The sequence below is a fragment of the Sceloporus occidentalis genome, unplaced genomic scaffold, assembly GCF_023333645.1.
Source record: "Sceloporus occidentalis isolate IW3139 unplaced genomic scaffold, rSceOcc1.0.p SCAF_8, whole genome shotgun sequence".
Taxonomy (NCBI): domain Eukaryota; kingdom Metazoa; phylum Chordata; class Lepidosauria; order Squamata; family Phrynosomatidae; genus Sceloporus; species Sceloporus occidentalis.
Window position 1 is genome coordinate 19787674 of NW_028316988.1, and position 24919 is coordinate 19812592.

Below are 24919 nucleotides of genomic sequence, written 5' to 3' on the forward strand. Positions count from 1 at the left end.
ACAAGGGCACAAGGAGTGAGGAATACGCGGACATGAGAAGAAAGTTTTGGTGAGTGGTGGTACATATCCTTCTGTAGTTCACAGATATAAACCAGGACACATGTGGGCAAGCAATGTCAGAGCATGGGCAAGATGGCAAAAGTTATTAACGAGGAAGGGGGAAAAAAACAAGCTAGGCGAGGGTGCAGCAGTTTGCTTTTCCCTGACCCAACTGGAATACGCCAGATCCCACACACCCCTCTGAGTTAATAGAGCACAAACTACTTTTGCATTTTGAACTCACACTATGAATATAACCCAGTGTGAAACCTGGTTATTTTCGTGGTGTTCACATTTGACACAACTGCACTTGGTGCAGTTTGCAGCAGGGCTACTGAAAAACCCACTTAGCCCAGTATATTTGATACTGTTCCCCCCCCCCCCCACATCTTTTTTCACGAACTGCAGCAATCCACATCTTTGGTAGTGTGGGTATGCTACCTAATCAATTTGGATCACACTGCATTGTTTTCAAAAATGAGGCGCCTCCATTTTAAACTGGAACGGTGACCAGTGTGAATGGCGACAGGGTTTAAATGCCACAGAGAAATTCAGTAATGTAAAACGGAGTGGGAACACCGATCTGGGATTGCATCATTGTGGAGATGCAGATCTCCTAGAGACAAAAATGTAAGTGTGAATGCCAATTTGCAGCAGTGGATGTAAGCAGAGGATAAAGCCAGAAGAGGGAAGGAAATGGGGACATTTTAAAGCAGCTGAAAAAGCGGTATGTCAGAAGGTTAAATGGGATATGAATTAACTTTGCCTTTGTCTTGGATTAACTACTGCATTCGCCTTAATATCTTCTTTTAATTTTGGTGCACCTGTCATTCCATTTCTTTTTTAGAGCCCCTCAAACCTTTGTTGGCTGGGAAACAGGGTAGATCAGGGCCCTGGAATTGTTGCAAGAAATAACAATGGAGGGAGATGCTTTAAAAAGTAACTTTCTAAATCCTAAATATTTCCTCCAATCCCACATAGGCTGATGGAAGATTTATTTGAGACCTGGGATGGTGGAGAAGCATGGCTCCAAAGAAGGACCCTTCCTATTGAGAAGATGTATTCTCAGATGAACAGGAGATCTGCCTCTCCATCAGGCCTTCACCAGCGCTCACCTCCTCCATTTTCTGAGCCGCCTTTTCCAAGTCCCATACATCTCAGCCGGAAAGGTGTCACAGAACCTGCTGCCTCTTCCATGAAGGGCTGTGAAGCCCAGGACACCCACGATAAGAAGTCTCCTGACCTGACTTTATCTCCCTGTCTTGGGTCATCGCCTTCTCCTCTGTCCTGGAGTTGCCAACGGGCTTTGAAGTTAGAGAATCTCAAGGAAAACTCTCCTTATGATAAGAAGTTGCAGAAGCTGAAAGAGAGGATCCGTCAGCAGAAGCAACGGTGCCTCTCTGGACCCCTGAGAGAGAAGAGGTTGGTTGGTTGCTCCAGGGAGGAAAGTCTATGCAAGCAGCCCCTCAAGAGGAAGGTTCGCAAGGTTGCATTTGTCTCTCCAGCTCCGATTGAGAAAGGTCAGTCTGGTAGGTGGCCAGGACTTATTGGCTTGCACATTGCAGAATAAAGCAATTTGACACCACTTTAACCGTCATGGCTCCATCCTGTGGGATCTTGGGATTTGCACTTTGGTGAGGTATTTAGCCTTGTCTGTCAAAGAGCTCTGGTACCTCACCAAACTACAAATTCTAAGATTCTTAGATAACTTAGCATTTTTGTTGCCTTATTCACAGAGAACAAATGTTCTGTGTTCCTCCAACCCTTCATGTAAAAGCACTTTCTAAAATTACAAAAAAACTATTTTTTGGGGGGAAAGGGGATTCCTGAAGTGTGCAGATTCCCATTTTTCTGGTGGCTGCTTTAATCTGTCAAAGCATCTTTTTTGCCCTCCAGAGGTGAGAAGATAACTGTAGTCATTATACCTGTAATGAACATGGCCTCCAAAACCTTCATGAGGCCTGGTGTATTGCCGAAACATGACATGAATGTCTTTTGTGTGTGTGTTTTTTCCCTTAATGGTGAAGACACTGGAAGAAGGGCTAGCAAGAAGAAGCGGTCGTGCTCCAACACATCTCCTCCTCTTGAGAAGGTGCAGAAAGGCAAAGGTATGGTCATGGGGTGATAATGGGGAAACATGATCCATCATCCATTCATCCATTCATCCATTCACAGACTTATTTTGGAGCCATCTTTTGGAAGCAAACGTTGAATGAAAAACAGGCTGCCCAGATGTCATAACTGCAAAGGAGGAGAAGGCACCACAAATGAAGGCATTAAAATATGAAGAAAATGTAGGCCATTACAAAATAAAAGCTAAAAACCCTAATCTAAGCCTGTTTTTGCATGTTTATCCTTGCCCTTCCTTAATAATGGTTCCAAGCCTGTGATGTTTTCTACAACTAGTACAGTGTCATCTGCGTGTTTTAGGAGTTTATCACACTGGGGCTAATTTCGGCATTAAAGGGAGATTAAAGTGCATTTAAAGCATCCTGCAAATAAAGCGACAATGGCGAGCAATTGCGCAAATGATTATCACACGCAATTGCGCAAATAAAGTGATATTGGAAATGCATTGTTGCCGAAATCCCGAAAGCAAAAAGAGGTGTGTTAATGCTTCTTTGTGACTCTTTAATGGCGGGTTTTGGGCAACATGAGTGAAAAGGTTTTGCATAAGTACGTGATTTTTCTGGGATATTCATAGGATAAACTGATGATCACAATCTATGTGATAAACTCCATATATTGCCGATATGCCTTCCTCCTATCTTTACTCCTTTCTCTGAGTCTAAGCCTGCTCTTCGTATGATATTTTCTGCATACAAGTTGAACAAATAGAGCGAGCAAATGCAGCATTGCCTGACTAAAGGAATTATATGTTCCCTATAACTTGAAATTAAGAGTTATTCCAAGCCTAATTAAAATGCATGAAATATAAAATAATTCCCTTCTACCCAGCCATCCACCCCATCCCAGTCTGCTTTGTTTTAATGAACGATTTGACAAATGGCTCCAACTTCTTCTTTGGAGACCAAGGCATAATGGCAACGTTCTCCCTCCTCCTTTCCATTGCCCTATGAAACATTCATCATTGTAACTGCCAGTGTCACAGGAAATGTCTGCCACTGGCCCCCAAAAGGTCCTGTCAACGCTGGAGCCAAAATGAGGCCAAGAGGAGATGAATGAGAGGTCAGAGGTCAGAACCAAAGGACTTTGAGGGTTTGATGAATTAGAGATTTGCAGTAGTTAACAAAAAATCAAGTCAGGCGGGTTATAAAATATTCATCTATTCATGGGGAGAGGGAAAGACAAGGCCGTGAGCTCCAGGCACTGAAGTTGCAGCTTTTCCAGCTTGAAACTCCTTCTTTGCATGATTGCGGGAATGCCTTCGATCCCCTACAATGCAGACACACACTGCTTGACAAGAGGGTGAGATGTTTGTTTTGCAACCCAGTTACTTTGCATGCTGTGGAGTTGCAGTAACCAGGAATACGGAGAAGTATCTTCTGCCTTTTCCAGGTTTCTGCAATGAGGGTGGACCACTGATAAAAGAAAGGATAGTAGGGCAACTTGTAGGAAATTTTGCAGTGGGTAGGAATACCAGAGTTAGGTTTTTGGGAGGAAAGCTCCCAGGATCCTCAAACTATAATGGCTACTCATGGATTCTGGATGATGTGGCCCAAACTGAAAATACCTCAAAAATTAAGGAAGAAAGACCTCACAACTGAAGCCACCCTGAATGTCTGTTGTTAATAATCCCTTTCCCATTGTGTTTTGATTCTAGCAGTTCAACTGTCTGGTGTTTCTGCCTGGAGGGAAGGTCAGAGACTGGCCAGGAAAATTCTTGGCCCACCCCTTAAACATCCAAAACTGAGGAGTGGATCAGAATGGGATGCAGCTAAGCTTGCAACAGGTACTATACTTTTACAGAACCTTACTTATCTCTGCTTACACCAGTTTCTTTGCCACAGAGTTTTAAATATCATTTGGCACACTAAATGGACAATCATTGCACGTCATTCAAAAATCTGAAACATTCACATGCCACTAAAACAAGCTTGCTCTGCCACCAAGGTTTGCAAAGGGAAATGCTAGCTTTACCATGGCATGGCTGGTGGCTTCCATCCATCCATGCCTTTATTTATACCCTGCCTTTTTCTCAGACTGGGACTCAAGTAGGTTTACAGAAAAGGCAGAAAATTGCAAATAAAAGCAAATATAGTTAAAAACTTGCAAAACTGAGATTAAAACAGTATACAACAAAAATTGGAGCCATTTAAAATCTCACTTTGAGACAAAGATTTAAAACAGTACAAGCGTTCTGCTTATTTGACAGATTAGGGGCCACAGAACTGTCAAAAAAGCAGAAATTGTCAAAATGCAGAACTATTATATGCCATTATTATCATCGCTTGTCCCCAACCTGTTGAATAAATGGGGGATGCCAAAGGAAAGGGCCAAACCTTCCTGAGTCTCAACTTGAGACTTGGTTTAAAAGTATCTTACAAGAACTTGAGACTCAGCTTGAAACTTGGATTAAAAGCCTTGAAAATATCACTGATAATTGAAACCATTAATTCAAAAGAGTGGGGCATGGATCAAATATACAGGTTCTGGGTATATTTTAAAATGGTCAAAAGAGTGGATTTTTTGAAAGCAAGTTGTCCAAAAGTGGAGGATTCCTGTGCAGCACCAAACAAAATCCTCTTCCCTTGTTAAAAATCAATTCCCAAAGACTTGCTGTAAATGGAGGGTCTTAACCTGCCATCAAAAGGATAACAAAAAGGGGCCAGCATTGACACCTTCCTACAGCCCTGTGTTGTTTTGGAATTGGAAGTAAAAACCAGCCCAGCTTACCCAAAATATGACCATATTCTCCCCGGCCAAAACATGCACATGGCCTGGAAAGTACAGGGGCTCATTTTGAGTCAATTTTTAAAACATGTCTCAATTTTTGTGGAGTGTGTGTAGTGCAGTGTGGCCTTCTGTGGTCCAGTGACATGTGCATGATACACAGATCTCAGTGAGTTGCCCATCCCTGCTGTTGAGGGACATTGTGAGTCTGCAAAACTGCAGTTTGTTTTCTCAACTTCTTTCCCCAGAAATTTCTTCTTTCCCCAGAGATTTGTTAGCAACATCCCAAGTGGAACAAAGTCCTGGAGAAAGCTTTCAAGCCATGCAGAGCGAGATGGGCAAAGATGAAGAGGAAAGGGAAGCTGTAGGATTAAACCAGGTGCTCCAAAAACAGGAGAGCCCTTGTGGGAGAAGAAACCAGAGCATGAGGCTCCAGAAAGATCCAGATCTAGAGAAGGAGAAGAGAAAGCAACCAAGATGGAGCGGAAGTAAAGAAAATGCCAGTCCCAAGTGGTGTTCTACCAAAGATTCTTCCTTTGACCGACTGGAGGATAATAGAGGATCCTCAACAGATCGCAAAGGAAGAACGAGCCGCTCTTCTCAGAGAAGTGACTCCTCTAGGAAGGAAAAGATAGCCACTGAGACTTGCAAAAGACCAGAAGGATGGAGAAGTAGCTCCTGTAGCCCTGAAGAGGTCCGTGAATTTATGCATAGAAAAATAGCCGAAAGGAAGAGAAAGTCCCGGGAAGAGAAAAGATCTTTGGAACAAGCTCAGGAGGCGCGAAAAGAAAGGCTTCAAGAAGTGTATAGGAAGCAGAAAGAAGCGTTACGAAGAGGAAAGAATGGGGTGGAGGCCCAGAGGATTGGAGCAGCTTCTGCACTGTATGCCAAGGATATTCATGGATTGGTAAGCAGTGGCATCACTAGGGTTGGCATCACCCAGTGCGGTAAGCCTTTGGGTTGCCATAAGTCGGAAATGACTTGAAGGCACACAACAAGAACAGCAACAACAATAACAACAGTAGCAGCATTTTTATGAGCTATCAGCAAATGATAATATCAGAGGATTAGTATCCTCTGGATTAGTTGTGGGGAATTTCTGGTTACTCTTGTTTTTCACAGCCTGAGTTGGTTGTTGTTGTTGTTGTGTCCTCAAGTTGTTTCTGACTTATGGCGACCCTAAGGTAAACCTATCATGGGTTTTTCTTGGCAAGATTTGTGCAGAGGAAGTTTGCCATTGCCTTTCCCTGAGGCTGAGAGAGTGCGACTTGCTCAAGGTCACCCTGTGGGTTTCCATGGCCAAGCCCTGGTCTCTGGAGTCATAGTCCAGTGCTCAAACCAGTATGCCACACTGGCTCTCCTGAGTTTCTACCAGGGCTGTTATTCTAACACATTTTGCTTCTGGAGTGGAAAGCGAGTACCTTTGCCACTTCAATTCCACATGCAGAATCCAATGAGAAAAGTGGCTGAATTTTAGCTGAAGTCTTGCGATGGATCAGGAAAATGATTTAATTTTCTCTCCTAACATAAGAACGAGGGTTTCCAGATGTCAGGGTGTGACTCTGAGTTTCGAGTCCACAGGGCAAGGGCGAGGAGTTGCAAAGTGAGATCCTTGCATATACTGTACAGTATATTTAAAATATAAATTGTGTATTTATTACATTGTATAGTTTGAGGCCTCTCAGGTAATGAGTATAAGGTGTATAGGAAACATAAATGAATTTTGTGTTTAAATTTGGATCTCATAATCCAAGATATCTTACTATGTATATGCAAAAACACTCAAATCCAAAAGACCTCTGGTCCCAAGCATTTTGAAGAAGGGAGATTAATCATGTATTTATGATTGTTCAAACTGTCCAAGAGATTGGGACAAAGACTCACCCCTTCCCTTTGTAGAAATTCTATCTTTTTCAGGCATGGCTTTACATTTCAGAAAGATGCAAGCGACAAGCGCCCAGAATCCGAAGTCATGGAGCGAGTCCACCGAGTCTCATGCGCTCTGCTAAGGGACAAGGGGAAATTGCACAGGTACACAATCGGCTGGTAATTCCCAATTGTGAAGGTGTGTCATTTGAGAGAAGGAAGTAAATATTGTAAATGGAAGATACTACATCTAGGCAGGAAAAATGAAACGCTCAGGTATAGGATGAGTGACGCCTGGTTTGAAAGAAGGACACGTGAAAAGCCATTTGTCTGTAACTAGTAAATTGCTGCTCTCATCGGTTGCCTTTCTTTGCATTTTCATTAGGGACTTGCATGCCAAGATGGACAAGATGGAGGATATGAAGGTGGATTCTCTTGAAAATGGAAGTGCCTTCACCAGCCCTCTGAAACTGAAAGATTTGGACAACCATTCCTTTCTTACTCCTCGGTACTCAGGGAACCCATTTCTGTCAAAAAGGTTAGGTTTGGGCCTTGAAGCTCCTGCAATGTTGGAAGCCTCAGGCCTTTCACCATATCGAAACAAGGGAGACAGAGTAAGGGCCATTCACTTGCTAGCGAGGGACCTCAGCCAACGTCTGGAGAGAGAAATGGAAAAGCTTCAGATCAAAATCAGGCCAATGGACTTGAAGGACCAAAGATGGTCATCTGAAACTCCAGCTCTTTCTGAGATACCTCAGAAAGCTTTTGGTCTTACAGTAAACCAAAGTGCACAATGGGATCCAAGACGTTCACTAGATCTGCCAGCACAAATTCAGAAAAGCAGAGAGAGAATCTTCCTTGAAGGTGGCTCAGAACTCCAGATTGCCAAGGAAAGGCTTCGGCCTTTCTTGTCGACCCCAAACACTGACCATGACATATTTAGATGGCCATCTTCGCTTGAGGAACACCAAAGCACAGTTGATACAAAAGGTATGAAGGATCCACAGCCAAGCCATCTTCTGTTATTGTCTTCCCCTGTTTATCTTGTGATTTTTGGGGCGGTGTAGGGGGCTTATTGTTGTTGTTTTTGTGCCTTCATGTCATTCCTAATCCTAAGGCAACCCTATCATGGGGTTTTCTTGGCAAGATTTGTTCAGAGGAGGTTTGCCATTGCCTTCCCCTGAGGCTGGGAGCATTTGACTTGCCCAAAGTCACCAGGGGTTTCATGGCCGAATTATGTTATTTCAGTGATCTCAAACCTTGGTCTTCCAGGTATTTTGGTTACAGTTCCCATAAATCCCAGCCGGCTTGGTCAGAAATTCTGGGAGCTAAAGTACAAAACATTTTGAGGACCACACTTTGGGAACCAGTGTGATACTTCATACTTCTCTTTCTTTCCAAGGTTGTGCTGTAAAGGAGGGATCCCAGAAGGAAAGAAATACCTCACCAGAAGATCCAAGAGCCAAGCTTTCCATGCCAAGCTTTCCATTATATTCAGGAAGGTAAGGCTGGGGAGGAATTGAAGAACTGGGTGCTGGGTGTAAAACCATCTTGAGTTCCAGTTCACCTGGATACAGTCTTTTGTTTCTCTGCAAAGTACAACCGCATCCAGTCTTGACGTATGTTGCACAATGTTGCTACCCTGCATGAAGATTGTGGAGTGCCAACATAGCATATCTTTGCTTGAGGATAGTTGTGCTACACTGAGTGGATGTTTGACTGCAGCCTTTGTGTGTACAATATGATTCCATATAACAGGTTGGTGTTGTTGTGTGCCTTCAAGTAATTTCCGACTTATGGTGACCCTAAGGCAAACTTATCACAAAGTTTTCTTGATAAGATTTTTTGAGGTGGAGGTGGTTTGCCTTTGTCTTTGTCTGAGGCTGAAAAAATGCAACTTGCCCACGATGACTCAATGGGTTTCCATTGCTGAGCAGGGATTCGAACCTTGGTCTCCAGAGCTGTACACTACTCTATGCTGGTTCTCATATAAAAAGTGCCGTTCAGGAATTGCCCACAAGATGGTAGTATTAATCCACGGAGAATACCACTTCTTGTCTGTTACTGGTTTTCTCCTGACTACTCAACCCTGCAGAAAAATCTCCTGCAAGATCCCCCCCAAACACATGTATAACATCTGGATATATATTATTGTATATACTCATGTATAAGTCTAGAAATTTTTGTCGAAAAATTGGCCCCCAAAACCTGTGTCGACTTATCCACAGGTCAATGTAAGTAGTAAACCTTGCAAAAATCACCATAGAGCTATTTTAACTCTTCTTCTCTAAGTAGAGTGGCAACAGATAGGTTCATCCTAGGAGCACCCAAAAGGATCAGATCCCTTTACCCTTTCCATCATGATGCTGATTCTGGCCTTTATGAATGCTTGGGTGGGAAAATAGCAGTGGTGGCTTCCCCTCAAAAGAGTGCCAAGAGGAAATGGGCTTAGAAGGATCTGAATAAGATACTTCTGTATGAAGAGAGTAAACCTCATCCTTTACATCCTTTGTTGCATGCCCCTAAGTTTTATCCTCAACTTATCCACGCGTCATATCAAAATTTGCCCTTGACTTATACATGAGGTCAACTTATAACCGCATAGATATGGTATATGACATTTTAGCATCAGTGTAGATATAGGTAGATATTTTGTGCATGAGGATTTGTGGGTTTTCTTCAGAGCCAAAAATCTTTAGGGTTATAGTCTAGAACATGAACGAAAGGATTGAAATCATAAGCGATCCCACGTAAACATTAGGAAGAACTTCTTTACTGGAAAAGCTGTCCAGTGGTGGAATAGATTGCCTCAGAAGTTGGTGGATTCTCCGTCTTTGGAGGTCTTTAAACAGAGGTTGGGTGGCCATCTTTGAGGCATGCTTTAGTTGTGTATTCATGCATGGCAGCGGGTTGAATTAGATGATCCTCATTTGTCCCTTCTAACCCTATGATTCTATGAAAGTGGCCCACTCTGAAAATACGTTTGTGAGCTACACAGCAACTCCCATTTTGCATTATCTCCCCTGCTGAGATGCTGGTTAAGCATATGGCCATGACAGAACTAGAATGAATTGATTATCTTTCGGAGCACCTACTTAAACCCCTGCTGATCCTGTTTCTGCTATGGTTTAACAAGAGATTTAATCAATTGGATCCCGTAGATTTATTTACGTCGGTTGTTTTCACTCATGTCCCTTCACTCCTTTGCAAAGAGGAAAACTGGAACTCATGCAACAATAACTGGTGTGTGCTCCTATTTTAATTAAACAAATGAATAAGCACAATGGTGGTGCCATCGGTTACTGTTTTTATACAATGCATTTCAGATGTCCCAAGTGGCTTAAACATCTCACTTTATTTCACTATAGAGCTGTACATTACACTATAGAGCTGCAAAAATTACTATAGAGCTGTACATTACAGATTACAGATTGGTGACTGAGACAGAGAGAGATGCTTGTTTAAAGCTGACTAGTGACTTTGGTGGGATTTGAACCTGGAACTCCAAGAATAGCATTGCTGAAAGTTGTAATTTGGGAGTGAAGGTCTGAATTTTGGCCTGGGATGTACTTTTCTTGAGTTAACCTGGACTATTATCTGTTCAAGACATAGTAGAAGTCTTAACAATGTACAGTTTTCATTTTGCTTAACCTCCGGACTCCAAATTCAATGTGCACACATTGAATTTTGCCACATTGAAATGCTCTAAAAAGGTTTTTGCAACTTTTTCTGGAAGCAGGGCATAACCTTCTAGACATAGCTTCAAAGTAACGTAATATTGTGAAGTCGAAGGCTTTTGCGACTGGCATCCATAGTTTTTGGTGGGTTTTTCAGACTGTGTGGCTGTGTTCTAGAAGAATATTTTGCCTGCATCTGTGGTTGGCACCTCCATGCCACCATTCTCTGAAGATGCCAGCCGCAGATGCAGGTGAAACGTCAGGAATAATTCTTCTAGAACATGGCCACATAGTCTGAAAAACCCACAAAAAAAGTAACATAATATTACTAATGGGAAGATATTTCCCAACTTACTTTATAGGGGCATCTTGACAGGAACATTTCAGGTTTTGTGCTATTCTGTTCTCAGTCCTAAGGTATTTCTTTTTTAAGCACCAAAATGCCATGGGAGAGTAATGCAACAGAGAAAGCAACAGTCTTCTTTGGAAATGTAAGAATGAGTCAGGAGAAAATATAATGATCCAAACGCATTTGAGGAAGTAGGCACAAGTCTATGAAAGATCACGCTGCCAAATTTTACCTTTCAGATAGTCTCAAAGGTGCCACAACATCCCATTGCATATAATGATCAAGGGGAAGAAGCCGCTTTATATTTTAGAAAAGGAAAACAACCCAAGTTCTGGGAATATGGAAACCAGCAAACCAGGCTTGAAAGAAATTTGAAAGCTGGAAATTTGTTTCCATATTTTTGGGAGCATTGTTTCCTTTCTTTCTGACCTTCCCATGCACATTTGACTTCATTGAAACACACATTTCTCGGTCTCCTTTTCTTCTCCTTCCTGCTTGGGGATTTCAACACAAACAACCCTATGGACATTTCAGACACAAAAATCCCTGCCTGTCCAGATGGGGTGGAATAGATCTTCAGATGTAATTGACAAGACTTGGGGACAAAGGCTGAAATAAGATGGATAGATTGGGGTGAGTGGCTTTTGGGCTTTGACCCGATCGATGTAATTACTCAGAAAGCAGGATCTTCTTTGTTTCCATCAACCAAGCTGGAGTTTTTCTTGGGTCCAATATCCCTTCATTTCACCTTGGGTGGGCTGGATGGTGGCACCTAAGTCTATCTGACAGTCTGTATCTCCCCCTATGAAGCTGCCCAGACCCTGAGACCCACAGGAGAGTGTCTCAGTTGCACCACCTTCAAAGGTACAGTTTGGTGGAAACACCTTTTTGGTGGTTACCCTTAGACTGTTGAATTTTCTGCCTAGGGAGGCTAGAATGGCGTTCTCCTTACTGTACCAATACAGAAAAGCAATGTACAATGGGACCAAATGCACAATGGGACTGATGTATGATGGGACTGTTGAACAATGGGATACACAACTGGAACCCATGTGCATTCGGACACTCTTGCTGGTGTCCTGTTGCATCTTTGCATGTCGCTAACAAAGTTAGCACCTCTGCTATATATAGCTAAATATGTGCAAACTTACACCGTTGTTCCTGTGTACCTTCAAGTCATTTCCAACATACTGCATCCCTAAGAATAGCAAGTAGCAAGTATATTTCCATACCACTTATCAGTGCACTTAAGCACTCGCTAAGCGGTTTACAAAGTTTCAGCTAAGAAGAATCTATCATCGGGGTTTTCTTGGGAAGTTTCTACAGAGTGGGTTTGCCGTTGCCATCTTCTGAGGTTGAGAAAGTGTGTCTTGCCCAAGGTCACCCAGTGGATGTACATAACCGAGCTGGGATTCGAACCCTGGTCTCCAGAGCCATAGTCCGATGCTCAAACCACTCCACCATGCCGGCTCCCCATATAAATGTATAAATTACCCTTAGGAATAGAGATGCAAGAATAAGAAGTTAAAGAGTTCAGTTACAGGGAGCTGAAAGCATGAAATGAAGGGAGTGAAAAGTTATGGGGAGAGATTGGGGGATTCTGGGAGATGTAGTCCCACAAGATGATTCCACAAACACTGGCTGAACCAAGGCAAACAGAGAAATGATACTGGAGTTCTGATTTTTGCCCTCCTTATCACCGATTTTGTCCATAAGGGCAGGATGGCAATCCCTTCTCTCTCCCCAGACCTCCAAAAGGGCCACAACATCTGAAATCCCTCTCGATAGATGACACTCACCTACTGCGTCTTGCTGTTTCTGGGTCACTCCGTGGAAGAAAAAAACAAGGCAAAGCTTATTAACGTGGCGGAGGGGATGTAATGAGATTTCCTCTAAGCAGATTGCTGATGCAATAAAAACATTTTCCATCTTTATTTTTTATGTTTTATTTTTTTGATCGGAGAAACATCTGCTGCGGTTTCATCTCTTTGCTTTCAGCTTCTGCTAGATCCATCAAGGTCCAGTTTTGTGTGTCTGTTTTCACGCTTTCCTCGCTAATCTGTTCAGCTAATCTTGGCTCTAGGCATTTTGCAAAAAATGAGGAAAAGGATGATTCCTTGGTACCAAATGAGCTGCTTTTAGCTCAAATCTGACCTCCACGTGGTCCAGAATCGAGTCTACCAGTGAGGTCAGGTTGTTTTTGAGTCGGATCTGACTTATGGCGACCCTATGGGGCCCTTTCACACTACAGATTGGTAGCACTATTATTCCACTGTCACAAGGCTGTCCTATGGAATACTGAGATTTGCAGTTTGTTGTTGTTGTTGTGCACCTTTAAGTCATCCTTTCTTTTTCAAAGATCAAGCACAGGTATAAACCTCCCCCGAAACAAATAAAAATAGCTGTGTTGTTGATAATGAAGGATGATAGTTTGTGAGAAGAAAGGGATGGGTCTGACAAAAAGTTACATTGCAGAGGGAATCGCATAATGAGTTCACATGTCTTCTTCTTCATTTCAGGATCCCTCTTGGGTTATCGACCAGTTCTCTGGACGATATCCAAGTGGCTCCGCATCACAACATGGAGGTGGAAAAAGACATCACCAAGAAGCATCCTGGTAAGCTGGACCTTGGGAATAGTCCTGACTTACGTCCTATGGATATTGTACAGATAAAGTAGGAAGGAGCACAGTTGTGTGCTTAAAGTCATTAGGGGAAAAGCAGAGTATAAATATTGGCAGGCTTAGGACTGCCATCTTCGTAAATGGTATTATGTGTGTGCAAAATTCAATGGAGCAGTTTTGCAATATCCCTATTCCAGTAATGGCTGCTGTGCCATTATAACATACTGGTGTCTGCTGTACAATGGTAGCCAGTGGAGTGTTTGATGCACACCCAGCCCTATGTGCAATGAGCATTGATGCACATCAAGGTGTCCCCATGGAATGCATCAGGACATCAGCTAGGAAGTGCTTGAGCATGACAGGAGCATCCAGTGTCCATCAGAGGAGCCTGGTGCACACCACTTGCCTGGATATGCATCTTCAGTATTCATTAAAAGGGGTCTGTTGCATTTCTGCAATGCAACTACCAATTCCTAAAGTTCTAAAACATAGACTATGGGCACATCTACACTGTAGAAATAATGCTGTTTGATACCACTTTAAGTGCTGAAGATCCAGCCTATGGAATTTGTAGTTTTACAAGGTCTGGAGCCTTCCCAGACAAAGAGTTTTGGTGCCTCACAAAACTACAAATCACAAGATTCTATAGGATGGAGCCATGGCAGTTAAAGTAGGGTCAAATTGCATTATTTCTACAGCATAGATGCACCCTGTGACACAAAATCTCAGTTGCAATAAATAAACCTTAAAATCAGGGGCAGCTGAAGACTTCCGCTTCAGATCTCTAAATGAGTTCGACACTACCTTTAAAGTTTGGGCTAAAACCCAGAAGGGCTCCTCCATCCCACTGGGCATGGATCCAAGCTAGGAAAGCTAGTTGCAGCCCCCAATGCAGACAGGAAAGAAATGGTTAAGCGGGAGACAGAAGCCGGAGAAAAGGAATTGCCTTTGTGTCTCTTGAGCAGACAGCAGATGGAACTTGGTTCAAAGGAAACCGGAAAAAACAGATCAGGTAATCTTATCTGAAAGCCAGCAATTGCAACACACTCTGTGTGCATCCTCAGAACAAGCCAACAAAGCAGGGCTAGTTTTGCCTTTTTCAAAAGCCTTCCCAAACATGCTTCCAGGGGCTATATCTAATGAGAGAAGAGGAAGCAGGGCTGCATCTGCACTGCAGAAACAATGAAGGTTGACATCGCTTTAACCGCCATGGCTCAATGCTCTTTGCCTTTCAGGACTTTATGCCACGAGGCTAAAAAGCAGAATTTGAGCAGGACAAAAGTTGCCTGGGACTTATCACATGACATTGCATTTGTCCTGATGCTACCTTGCATTGCATTTGTTGCTAAAGAGCACCTTTTCATTGATGGGCAAAACCAATCAATAGACTTTCAGTCTCGCTGCTGTTCCATTACTGCCTTTGTGTGATAGGTGCCTTCCGCTGCAGTTCCACTTCTTAAGCAGCCAAGTGGTGTGAGTGGGCATGATTCTGCTCCTCTCCTCTTCCTTCCTTTTGCCACAATCCCGAATCTGATTGCTATGTGCATATTCACACAACGGCTGGCTTTAGGAGGCAGTTGCCCATGGCCATGGTCACTCCTGCCCACCTTTCCTCCAAGGCAGTGCAGATCACAGGACCATGAATAACCAAAGTGCTATTGTAGGAGAAAGTGTGATACGAAATGATGCCAAACCAGTATGCTTCCATTCTAAAACTGGCACAATTCTGGTGGGAGAGCAGGCTGGTGTGATAAAACCCTCAATCTCTATAATCCTTTATTTTATTTAGATGGTTATTTTTGGCCACCAGAGGGTACTATTAGTCCATCTGTTAGTGCAAAGTGAGAAAGAATAGTAAAGGATACCTGTGCACACACACAAACACTTATCTCTCGCCTTTCCCGTCTCTTATTCCTATGGCCTTTAACGTACAAATTAATATGTCCTCATGAGAGAGAGACCTAATTTATTCCACATCTATTCCTATAGTTGCTATATTTCATCATTTCTGGGAGAAATATTCAAGAATTTTTTTCTCAGTCTTTTATGTATTTTTATTTTACTGTTCATTTCTCAAGCTTCTTGTCAGTTTATCCATTTCCAATAAGTCCATTAACATCAATGACCATTTGTCAGTTGTTGGAACATCTTATTTCCATTTCTGGGCATAAACAATCCTTGCCGCTGATAACATATAAAATAAAATTTTACCAGTTTCCCCCCAATGTTCACATCTAACATATTTAACAAAAATACTTCTGGTTTAAATTCCAAATTTCCTTTCATAACTTCCTTATTTCGTAATGTATTTGTGCCCAAAATGTCCTCGCTTTTTCACATGTCCGCATGTGAAAGAGCGATCCTTTTTCCTTAGAGCCTTTCCAGCATTTATTGCTACCGTTACCATAGATCTTTCACAATTTGTCAGGTGTTAAATACCACCTAAAGTAAATCTTACAATAATTTTCTAAGTTAAAGGGTATTTTTTGACCACTGCTAAAGTACCAATGAGAGGTGGGCATCCAACATCTACTTAACCAGAAGGAAAGTCAACCACCTTCCAGGAGAGTCTGTTCCATTACAGTTAAGAATTTCTTCCGAATGTGTAGCTAGATTCTCTTTTCTCGTCTTTTGAACACATTGGTTCAAGGCCTACCATCTGGAGCTTCAGAAAACAAGATTGAGACATCTTCCACCTGATGGTCCTCTCAGATATTTGAAGATGGCTATTGCATTACATTTCGTAGGGTATCAAAATGACCCTCGTACAAAGGAGTGCTGTGTGTTTGGCATCAAGCGTGTTCCATTCAAACAACCAGTGCCAAAAACATAAGGCAGAAGAAAAGTGGAACAGAAACACAGGGAGAATTTCTTCACTTGAAAGCTTCCAAAAGTGGACAATTCATCTTTCAAATGGGTTCTGTTTAACAGATAAAGGCAGGTCAGTATTAAACACACAAACAAACATAATTTTCCAAAACGGAAGCTGGCATAATGTATTTTGTGCATTTTGGTTGATCCAGGAGATAAAATTTGAATTCCATTAGCAATGCATAAAGTTACTTCTTCTGAGATCCCAGATATTGAACAACCCAGATATTTCCTTCCTTTGTGAAGTCACAGCCTCTTTCCTAAGTCTTCTCTCTTTCTACTGGCTTCCACCTTTTCTAGCATCACAATTTTCTAATGATTCTTTTCTCCATGCCAACCTTTCCAATAGCTATCATGTCACTTCCCAGCCTTTTCTTAACAATAGCAATAGCAATAGCTATTGCTATGTCACCTCCCAGTCTTCTCTTGTCCATCCCTAGCCATCTCAGTTGTCCTTCATAAGGCTTGCTTTCCAGATCTTTGAACGTCTTGGTCGCTCTTCTCTGGACACATAGCAGTTTGTTGATGCCCTTCATGAACTGATATGTGTGTTGTGTACCTTCAAGTCGTTTCTGACTTATGGCGAGCCTAAAGCAAACCTATCATGGGGTTTTCTTGGCAAGATTTGTTCAGAGGAGGTTTGCTATTTATAGACGCCCCGATACAGGATCATAGCCTGTCTCTCTCTACTATGGGAGTATGTGTATAGGATTGCTTGGTTTTCCCCCTATTTACATCCTTTTCCCTGAGCAAAAATCTGTTGTCACTTATTCATTTCAAGCTGCAGCCTCTGTCTTTGGAACAATTGCTGACACCGGCGAAAAAGAAATGAATGACGCTTTCTCTCCAAAGAAAGCACGGACCTGCCTGAGACAGCTTGAGGAATAAAAAGAGAAAGAGCAATACGGCTCTCTTTCTCTTGCTTTAATGATGGATTTTGTTGAATTTCACATAAACCATGCAGGTGCAGCATTTTATATGGATCAGCACTTGGGAGCAATTGGAAGACAAGTGATTTGAACAATGCAATCCACTTCAGGGCGGGGAGACGCAATGCTGTGTGTGTGATGCTTGAGTCAGATCTTATGAAAATACAGTACCACAGAATTAGGTTGTCTAGCTTTCACAGCCATGCATGGAAATTGGAAATACAATAGCATGGATAATATTGAGATACGGTGGTATAGTGGTTTGAGCGTTGGACTACAACTCTGGAGATCGGGGTTCGATTCCCCACTTGAGCATAAAACCCCTTTGGGTGACCCTGGGCAAGTAGCATTCTCTCAGCCTCAAAGGATGGCAATAGCAAAGCCCTGGAGGAAACTTGCCAAGGAAACCTTATGGGAGGTTCGCCTTTAGAGTCATCCAAAATGACTTGGAGGCACGCAATAACAAGAAATTCAATAATATATAGTTACCCTTGAGATGTAAACATATATCCATGTCCGTTGTTGTTTGTCTTGAAGTCATTTCTAACTTATCTCAACCTTAAGGAGAATCCATCACAGGGTTTTCTTGGCAGATTTCTTCAGAGAAGGATTGCCATTGCCATCCTCTGAAGCTGAGAGAGTGTGACTTGCCCCAGTGGGTTTACATGACCGAACCAGATTCACATCTTGGTATCTACAGTCATAGTCAGTCATTTTAACTGTCTTATGACTCAAACTACTATGCCACACTGGCTCTTACCAAACCACAAATCGGAAGATTCTGTAGGATAGAGTCATTCATGGCAGTTAAAGTGGTGTCAAACTGATTTATTTCTGCAGGGTGGCTACCAGACTTCCTGTCTGTCAACAGCCTTACTCAAATCTTACAAGCTTGTATGGGGACTTTGTACAAAATATACCTTTGAAAAAATGACGATCCAAACTTTGCACTAAAGTGGGTTGCAGTTGCTTGTCTGGATAGCTTCTGTAGACAGGCCAAAATAAAGCTGCTTTGGGTCACTTTGGAGGTATGCTCTTTAAATGATGCATGTGTCCTAAGAGGTCAGAAGCCACACCAAAGAAAAGCTCCAGTTCTAAGGATTGGAGCACAGCTTTGGTGCAGCTTCTGGCCTCTTAAGATGTGTGTGTCATTTAAACATCATACCTCCAAAGTGACCCGAAGCAGCTTTATTTTGGCTGGTCTGTTTGGGCCCATTGATGCGGCGTCAGGCAGCAACAAATCTTAAGCAAGGTTTGTTTTGGGACTCACTTGTACAGGAGGTTTTCCTATGGAAACACCCTTGGCAGGAGGTAAGCGAGAAAAGATGCCGTCTCAATGAAATGCTTTTTTCCTCTAGGGCTTCACCTGGGACATTGTGTCAATATCTTACATCAGGATCAGACTCACAATAAAACATCCACTGCAGATGAAGAGACCGGTGACAAAAGTGAGCCAGTGGATTCCACCAGCCAGGTACAGGCGATTCCTCCTCTCTTCCCATGTTTCAGATCTGGCCTTTACCTTTTATTACTTTAATGTTATTTTTTTGCATGGGGTTGGCAGACAGAAAACTGGAGGCAGTTCCTGACCCTTGAACTGTTGTGTAGGAGAAGGAATTTCCAAAGACTCAACAAGGTAACAAGCAAAACCAGTTGAAATTCCCTCTTCTACACGGCTACTAAAGGTACAGGAGGTCTCTCCAGTTTTCACTCTGGCAACCCTATATATATGACAAGACTGATGTTGCCAACTGAAATAAGGAACAAAGCTCCTGTGCCTTTCAATGGTGATATAGAAGAAAGACTTGCAGCAGGTATTGTTTGTTATGATGGGCAAGAATGAATAACTGAACCATTTTTCCCCCCAGTGTATATAATTCTTCAGAAACTGAGCACTTTTTGAAGACTACTGTATATATTCATGTATAAATCTAGAAATTTTGGTCAAAATTTGACCCCAAAACCCAGAATTGACCTATCTACGGCTCAATGTTAGTACTGTACTTTAACTCTTATTTTAAAAAGGTTTTCACAGGTTTTCTTGGCAAGGTTGTTGAGAAGAGAGTATGACTTGAGGCTGAGAGAGTATGACTGGGAATCAAGTCCTAATGTCCAGAGTCGAAATGCAATGCTCAAACCGTTACACCATGCAATAATCTATCTACCTGTTGATGATTTTTCATTTAGAAAAAAGCCACCTGAAAGAAACTTTTCACCTGTCCCTATATGATTCTACTTTCAGTGGAGCGAGATGAGCCAGTTCTATGGTTGCTCCAGCACCTTTCGCCGTTTTGGCTTGACAATGGTGGAGCAGCACCTGCGGGAAGAAGAGCTGAGAGCCCGACACCAGAGCGCCCTCCTCAGGTTGAGGGAAAAGGCCCTCCATGAGAAAGCCAGGGCAGAACTAGCCTGGTTGGAACATGAGAAGAGGTGAGGAAGGGTTTGGACGTTCGGTTGGTCTACAGTAGGATGGATCAGATGTCCTCCTTCATGAAATGTATCTACTTGGCCACCTGCCCTTGTTGCAAATAGGAGGATAGATTGGGTCCTTCTAAAGTTCTTTTTTCTTGGGAGCAGCAGTGGACAAGACTCGCACCCAGAGTTCAGAGCGTGTTTGTTCCTTGGGAGCAAAAGGGCAGCATGCATTAGGCGATGGGCTGCTTGAGGACAAGTTGTCATTTAGATAGATACAGCTTGCCTGCATTGTTTGGGCTCTTCTTGGAGGCCTGGCTGCAGTCATGATGACTGCCTGCACTTCAAGACTGACCACTATCCATTGGTCTGATTTCTGTCCCTTTTCCATTTTCAGTTGTCAAGACAGTTTGCAGGATTCAAGTGCAGCATCAGCCACAGCTGAGAAGCAGTCTGCTCTGCTCACCAGACTCAAACAGGAACAGGTAATGGAAAGATGAGAAGCGGAACAGTAGTTGGGAGGGATGTCATTTTCTTCCATGGTGGAAGAAAACAAAAGAAAACAACAACAGTGAAAAACCACAAGCTTATTCCATCTTCTATGAGACACACCATCTGATGTTTCAAGATGACTACCATATCCCCTCTCAATCTTCTGTCCTCCAAGTGAAACATACCCAGCTCCCTAAACTGTTCACCCTCCTTTCCCAACTTGTTACAGGGAAGTGCATCAATTGTAATGTGTTCCATCCAAGCTCTGATCCAGATCTTCTCATGGCTTCCTTTCCTATGCTTCTTTGCAGGCAGAGATCCGTCACCTGCAAAACATCTGCAGGGCTGCTCACCAGGAGAGAAAACTCCTCTTGAAGCAACAGAAAGACCTCTTGCTTGTGCAGCAGACAACCTCACAACTGTGGAAACAGCTGCATGAGCAATTGGAAAAGTCACTCCAGCAGGTGCATGGCACCCAGAAAGAAAGCACAAAGTCTCCCCTCCATGTCTCCTCTATTTCAACAGGTTTTGAAAGCTCAAGAGACAGAAGCCGCTCTAACACACAACAGGGTGTGGATACAAACAAGTAAGGAATGTGTTAGCAAAGCTCTCCTTTTCTACTAGCCAATCCCTGTGAGTTTCCAACATGGTGGTTGTCATGAAAAGGTCATATGAAGCAACAATCTGCTGTACAGCCTTATACAAGAGTTACACGCAAACTATAGATAGCCCCCCCCCCCTTCTCTTTTTCAGGGGTAGAATTCAGAGCCATTGCTATGTTAGTCTGGAATACCATAAGCAAAGGGATCTTTTTACACCTTTGAGACTAACTGAACAAAAGAAGCTGTAGCATAAGCTTTTGCAGACTTGGTCTACTTCCTCAGATGCATGGAGTGAACTGATGCTCAGGAAGGACCTTTATAACCAGACAGCATGAATAGCCATGAAAATGCAAAACCCGTGGGTATGGTGGTGAGGTAACAAGTTCAGCTTTAACCTAAGCATGCAAAGGGATCTTTTTGCACCTTTGAGACTCACTGAGTGAAACAAATTGTAGCAAAAGCTTTTGTAGATTAGGTCTACTTCCTCAGATGCACAGAGTGAACCTGTGCCCAGGCTGGACCTTTGTAATCAGGCTGTATGAATAGCAATAGAAACGCAAAACTTGTGGGCCTTGACTGACGATGGCACAAGGAAAGATGTGCCTCTGGCCAGGGTGGGTGGATGACCAAATGAATGGTGGAGCAAATTTTGGCTGGGAACCATAAAAGAGGTACGATAAACTGGCTAAGAGCATTCTCATGCGGCTGGCATGTTAAAAATGGCATCCTGGCACACTACACATATTACAACACTGCTTAACACCCCAGCCTCACCAAGATGCTCATAGCCAGAGAAGAGAAATGTGACATGATAAACATCTTTAACTATCTGAATGGCTGTTGTGTGAAAAATGGAGCTGGATTGTTTTCTGATACTCCAGATTCAAATGACAAGAAAAGAGATTCTATCTAAACATTAGGAAGAACTTATTTACTCTAAGAGCTGGTCAACACCGGAACAAACTGCCATGGAGAGTTGTGGACTCTTCATCTTTGGAGGTTGGGTGGGCATATTTCAGGAATGTATTCCTGCATGACAAGGGGTTAGTCTAGATGTTCCTTCCACCTCTGGGTGCATCTACACTGTAGAAATAATGCAGTTCAACACCACTTTAACTGCCATGGCTCCATCTTGTAGAATCCTGGGATTCATAGTTTGGTGGGCCCCCAGCACTCTTTGGCAGAGAAGGCTAAAGACCTTGTAAGATGATGAACCCCAGGATTCCATAGGATGGAACTACAACACTTAAAGTGGTCTCAAACTGCATTATTTCTACAGTGTAGATATACCTTCTAAGAATCTATGGTTCCTCTACGGAAGCATTTGGACATTTTTATCCATTGTGCAATATCTACATTCATTTCAAAGTTCCAGACATTGTGTTGTGCATGCAGTGCCATTATGCATGGATGCACACTGATCCATGCACAAGAATGTCCATGCTCATGCATTGTGTATGCAGTTCCATATCTTGCATCTTGGTTTAGCTGCTCCACATGTCAAGACTTAAGCTACACAACCCCATTGTAGGCTCTTGGAGATGCTCTGAAGATGGCGGAAGGCAAAACCTCATGCCACAATATTTGCATCCTTGCTGTTTAGTTCATCCTTCTAATAAGTTTGAGTTCTGAGTGATTAACTGCAGCCTCCTGGGATCTGGAACAGACTTGTCCGAAGTGCTGTGTGATGCATTAAAAAACAAATCCCTCCCCCTTTCTCTATACAGTATATTTAAAATGAAGACCGAGCTTTCGACAACAGAATTTGTCAGGGGCTTCTGTGGCAGCCGCGGCTACCTTTCTCGAGGGCCAATTGATTATCCCCTTCCATGCCAATCCGCAAAGGGATAAATCGTGGCTCAGAGTGGCTGTTTAGGCTCTTTTCTTCCTCCGAGCGGTAATTGCTTTGAGCACAATCACCATAATGTCAATGGGACAATTCACTGAGCTGTTGTGAGTAGAGACTCTTGAAAAATCCATCGCTCTGCAAGTGGACAGTGGGGAGGGGGGGAGACTTTGGCAACTATCCGCTGAATGTCTCCCTCTCTCACAACTCTTAGACTTTCAGTGAATGATGGTTGGCGACTCTCATATCAGCAGAGTGGAAATCTGCTCCTGGTTTTGGAGAGCCTTAACGGAGCTACCTATGGCACTGAAACTAGTTTGGAGGTAGAATTCAGCAATTTGATAACTCCTTTAGAATCACAGAGTTGGAAGAGACTCCAAGGACCATCCAACTCCCTGCTAGACAAGAACGCATAATCAAAGCACAAAGTTCTTTTCTCCATCTAAGGCCAGGGTGGTAGCATCTGGAATGGAGGGAGGACCTTTCATCTGCTTCTGGACCAGGCATGGTGGAATTGTGCCTGCCTTTTCTCTCCCTCTGAGGTCAGAGTAATGGAAGTTGGAATGGGGAGAGGGTCTTTCTTCTGGCTCTGGGCTAGACATGGGGAAAGCTGTCCCTGCCTTTTATTCTTTCCCTCTGAGGCCAGGGCGATGGAAGCTGGAATGGAAGAATGCTGTGAACTATTGTACCATTTCATGTAAAAAATCTAATATCCCCACATATAGCATTATACAATGTCCCCACATACAGTATTATACAGTATTATACATTACCTGTACTCTATCGTTTTGATAGAAAGGGCAAAGTGACATCACATTTCACAAGTAAACTAATAGTGCAGATGAGCAATGCAAGCTGTTTTTAAAAATGAAATGATGTCCCTGCAGGTTTCCAGAAGAGCAATGCACCCTTTTTTCTGACCATAAGAAAGTCAATGGGAAATCAAGGGCCCCCAATACAGTCCTGGGCCACACTTCACCCTCTTGCTGGTTTTAAGGGTTGCTTTTCACTATCATTGCTCTGCTCATCTGTCTTCCTCCCATCCGCCTCTGGAGCATTAGATCAGTAATAATAATAATAATAATAATAATAATTTATATCCCGCCTCTCTGTGCAACACAACCAGGGCGGCTTACACGTTAAAATACACAACCCCGTATCACAACGTTAAGGTTTTGTCACTCTCAGAAGCTGCAGGCATGATCCATCCTGACCGTTCTGGAAATGTGCCACGAATTCTCTAACCTCCCCCTCCCCAACTGCAACTTCTAACATTGTCAGTTCCTATTGAGAAGCGTTGTGGGTGAGTTTGAGGCCAAGTGTGTTTGGCTAATGGAAGCACTCTCAAATAAATCTTTGCATGAAACTGATCTATAATTCATGTTGCTATTGATTATAGGTCACTGGCGCCTTTAAAAAGGATTGCTGGCTTCACTTTCGTTCCTTTTGACAGAGAGGCTTGTTGGCAGATGTGGAACGGTAGATGTTCTTAATCTTCTCGTGCCCGTTGCAGGCTTTGTCTTATAGATGCTTAACCAAGTGGCTTCATGTGGATGGGCTTTTCTGGTGAAGATCTAGAATGGCCATTCATTATATCGCCTGTTCCATCTTTGTTGAAGGATCCAGTTTGGAAAGTACAGTCAGCCCGCCACATTTGCAGCTTTGACTTTTGTAGATTTGATCATTCATGGATTTGGGTAATATGTTCTCTTTAGACTCTCTAGGCCTCCAGTTGTGGTGCTGCCAGAAGTTGACCATAAAGTTGCACTGGAAGACCTAGAAATTCCTAGAGAATACACTTCTCTAGGCTTTTGTAGGTCCTCCAGCGTGATCTTGCAGCCAGGTCCCAGTGGATTTTGACAACAGAGTTGCACTGGAAGACCTAGAGATTACTAGAGAGGTGTTCTCTTGGATAAAACAAATAGTGTGTTTTTTTATTTGCAGTTTTTCCAGTTTCATTGGGGGTGTGGGTATCTAGTGCCCATAATCTCACCAAGGGGCTGAACAGACCACCCGTAAGGGGCAGCCTGCAGCAGTTTCTTTCTTTGCTGAATCAGGGCCATGGCAACTACACGCCGCAGCCCTGATCCGGCCTTTCCATAGCACAAACAGAAGCCACAAAAAATGGCTCCTTTTTGCACCATGGAAAGGGCATCATAGCCACCGGTGCCACAACTGTTCATCGCTCCTTTGGCACTGCATCATCTGGACGCAGTGCCAGAGGAGTGCCATGACACCGCCCACCATGTGATCAGGTGCACAGTGTGATGGTGATGTCAGGGCAGCATCTGGGCATGCGTCTTGTGGATGCCATGCCCCCATTCTGCCCCCAGCCAGCATTTATCACCAGTCTGTCGAG

The 24919-nt window shown here is 43.1% G+C and overlaps 1 protein-coding gene across 1 annotated transcript; it reads left to right on the forward strand.

Annotated features, from left to right (window-relative positions):
- On the forward strand, positions 1–20702 carry LOC149308127 (uncharacterized). Its single transcript, XM_089536847.1, has 13 exons — positions 1–49; positions 1021–1559; positions 2067–2147; positions 2215–2226; positions 3824–3952; positions 5142–5800; positions 6830–6924; positions 7145–7480; positions 13305–13402; positions 18567–18682; positions 19451–19638; positions 20018–20105; positions 20424–20702. The coding sequence occupies exons 1-13, from the start codon at positions 33–35 to the stop codon at positions 20700–20702; spliced, it is 2637 nt and encodes an 878-aa protein (XP_089392973.1). The 5' UTR covers positions 1–32.
- The last annotated feature ends 4217 nt before the right edge of the window (positions 20703–24919 follow it).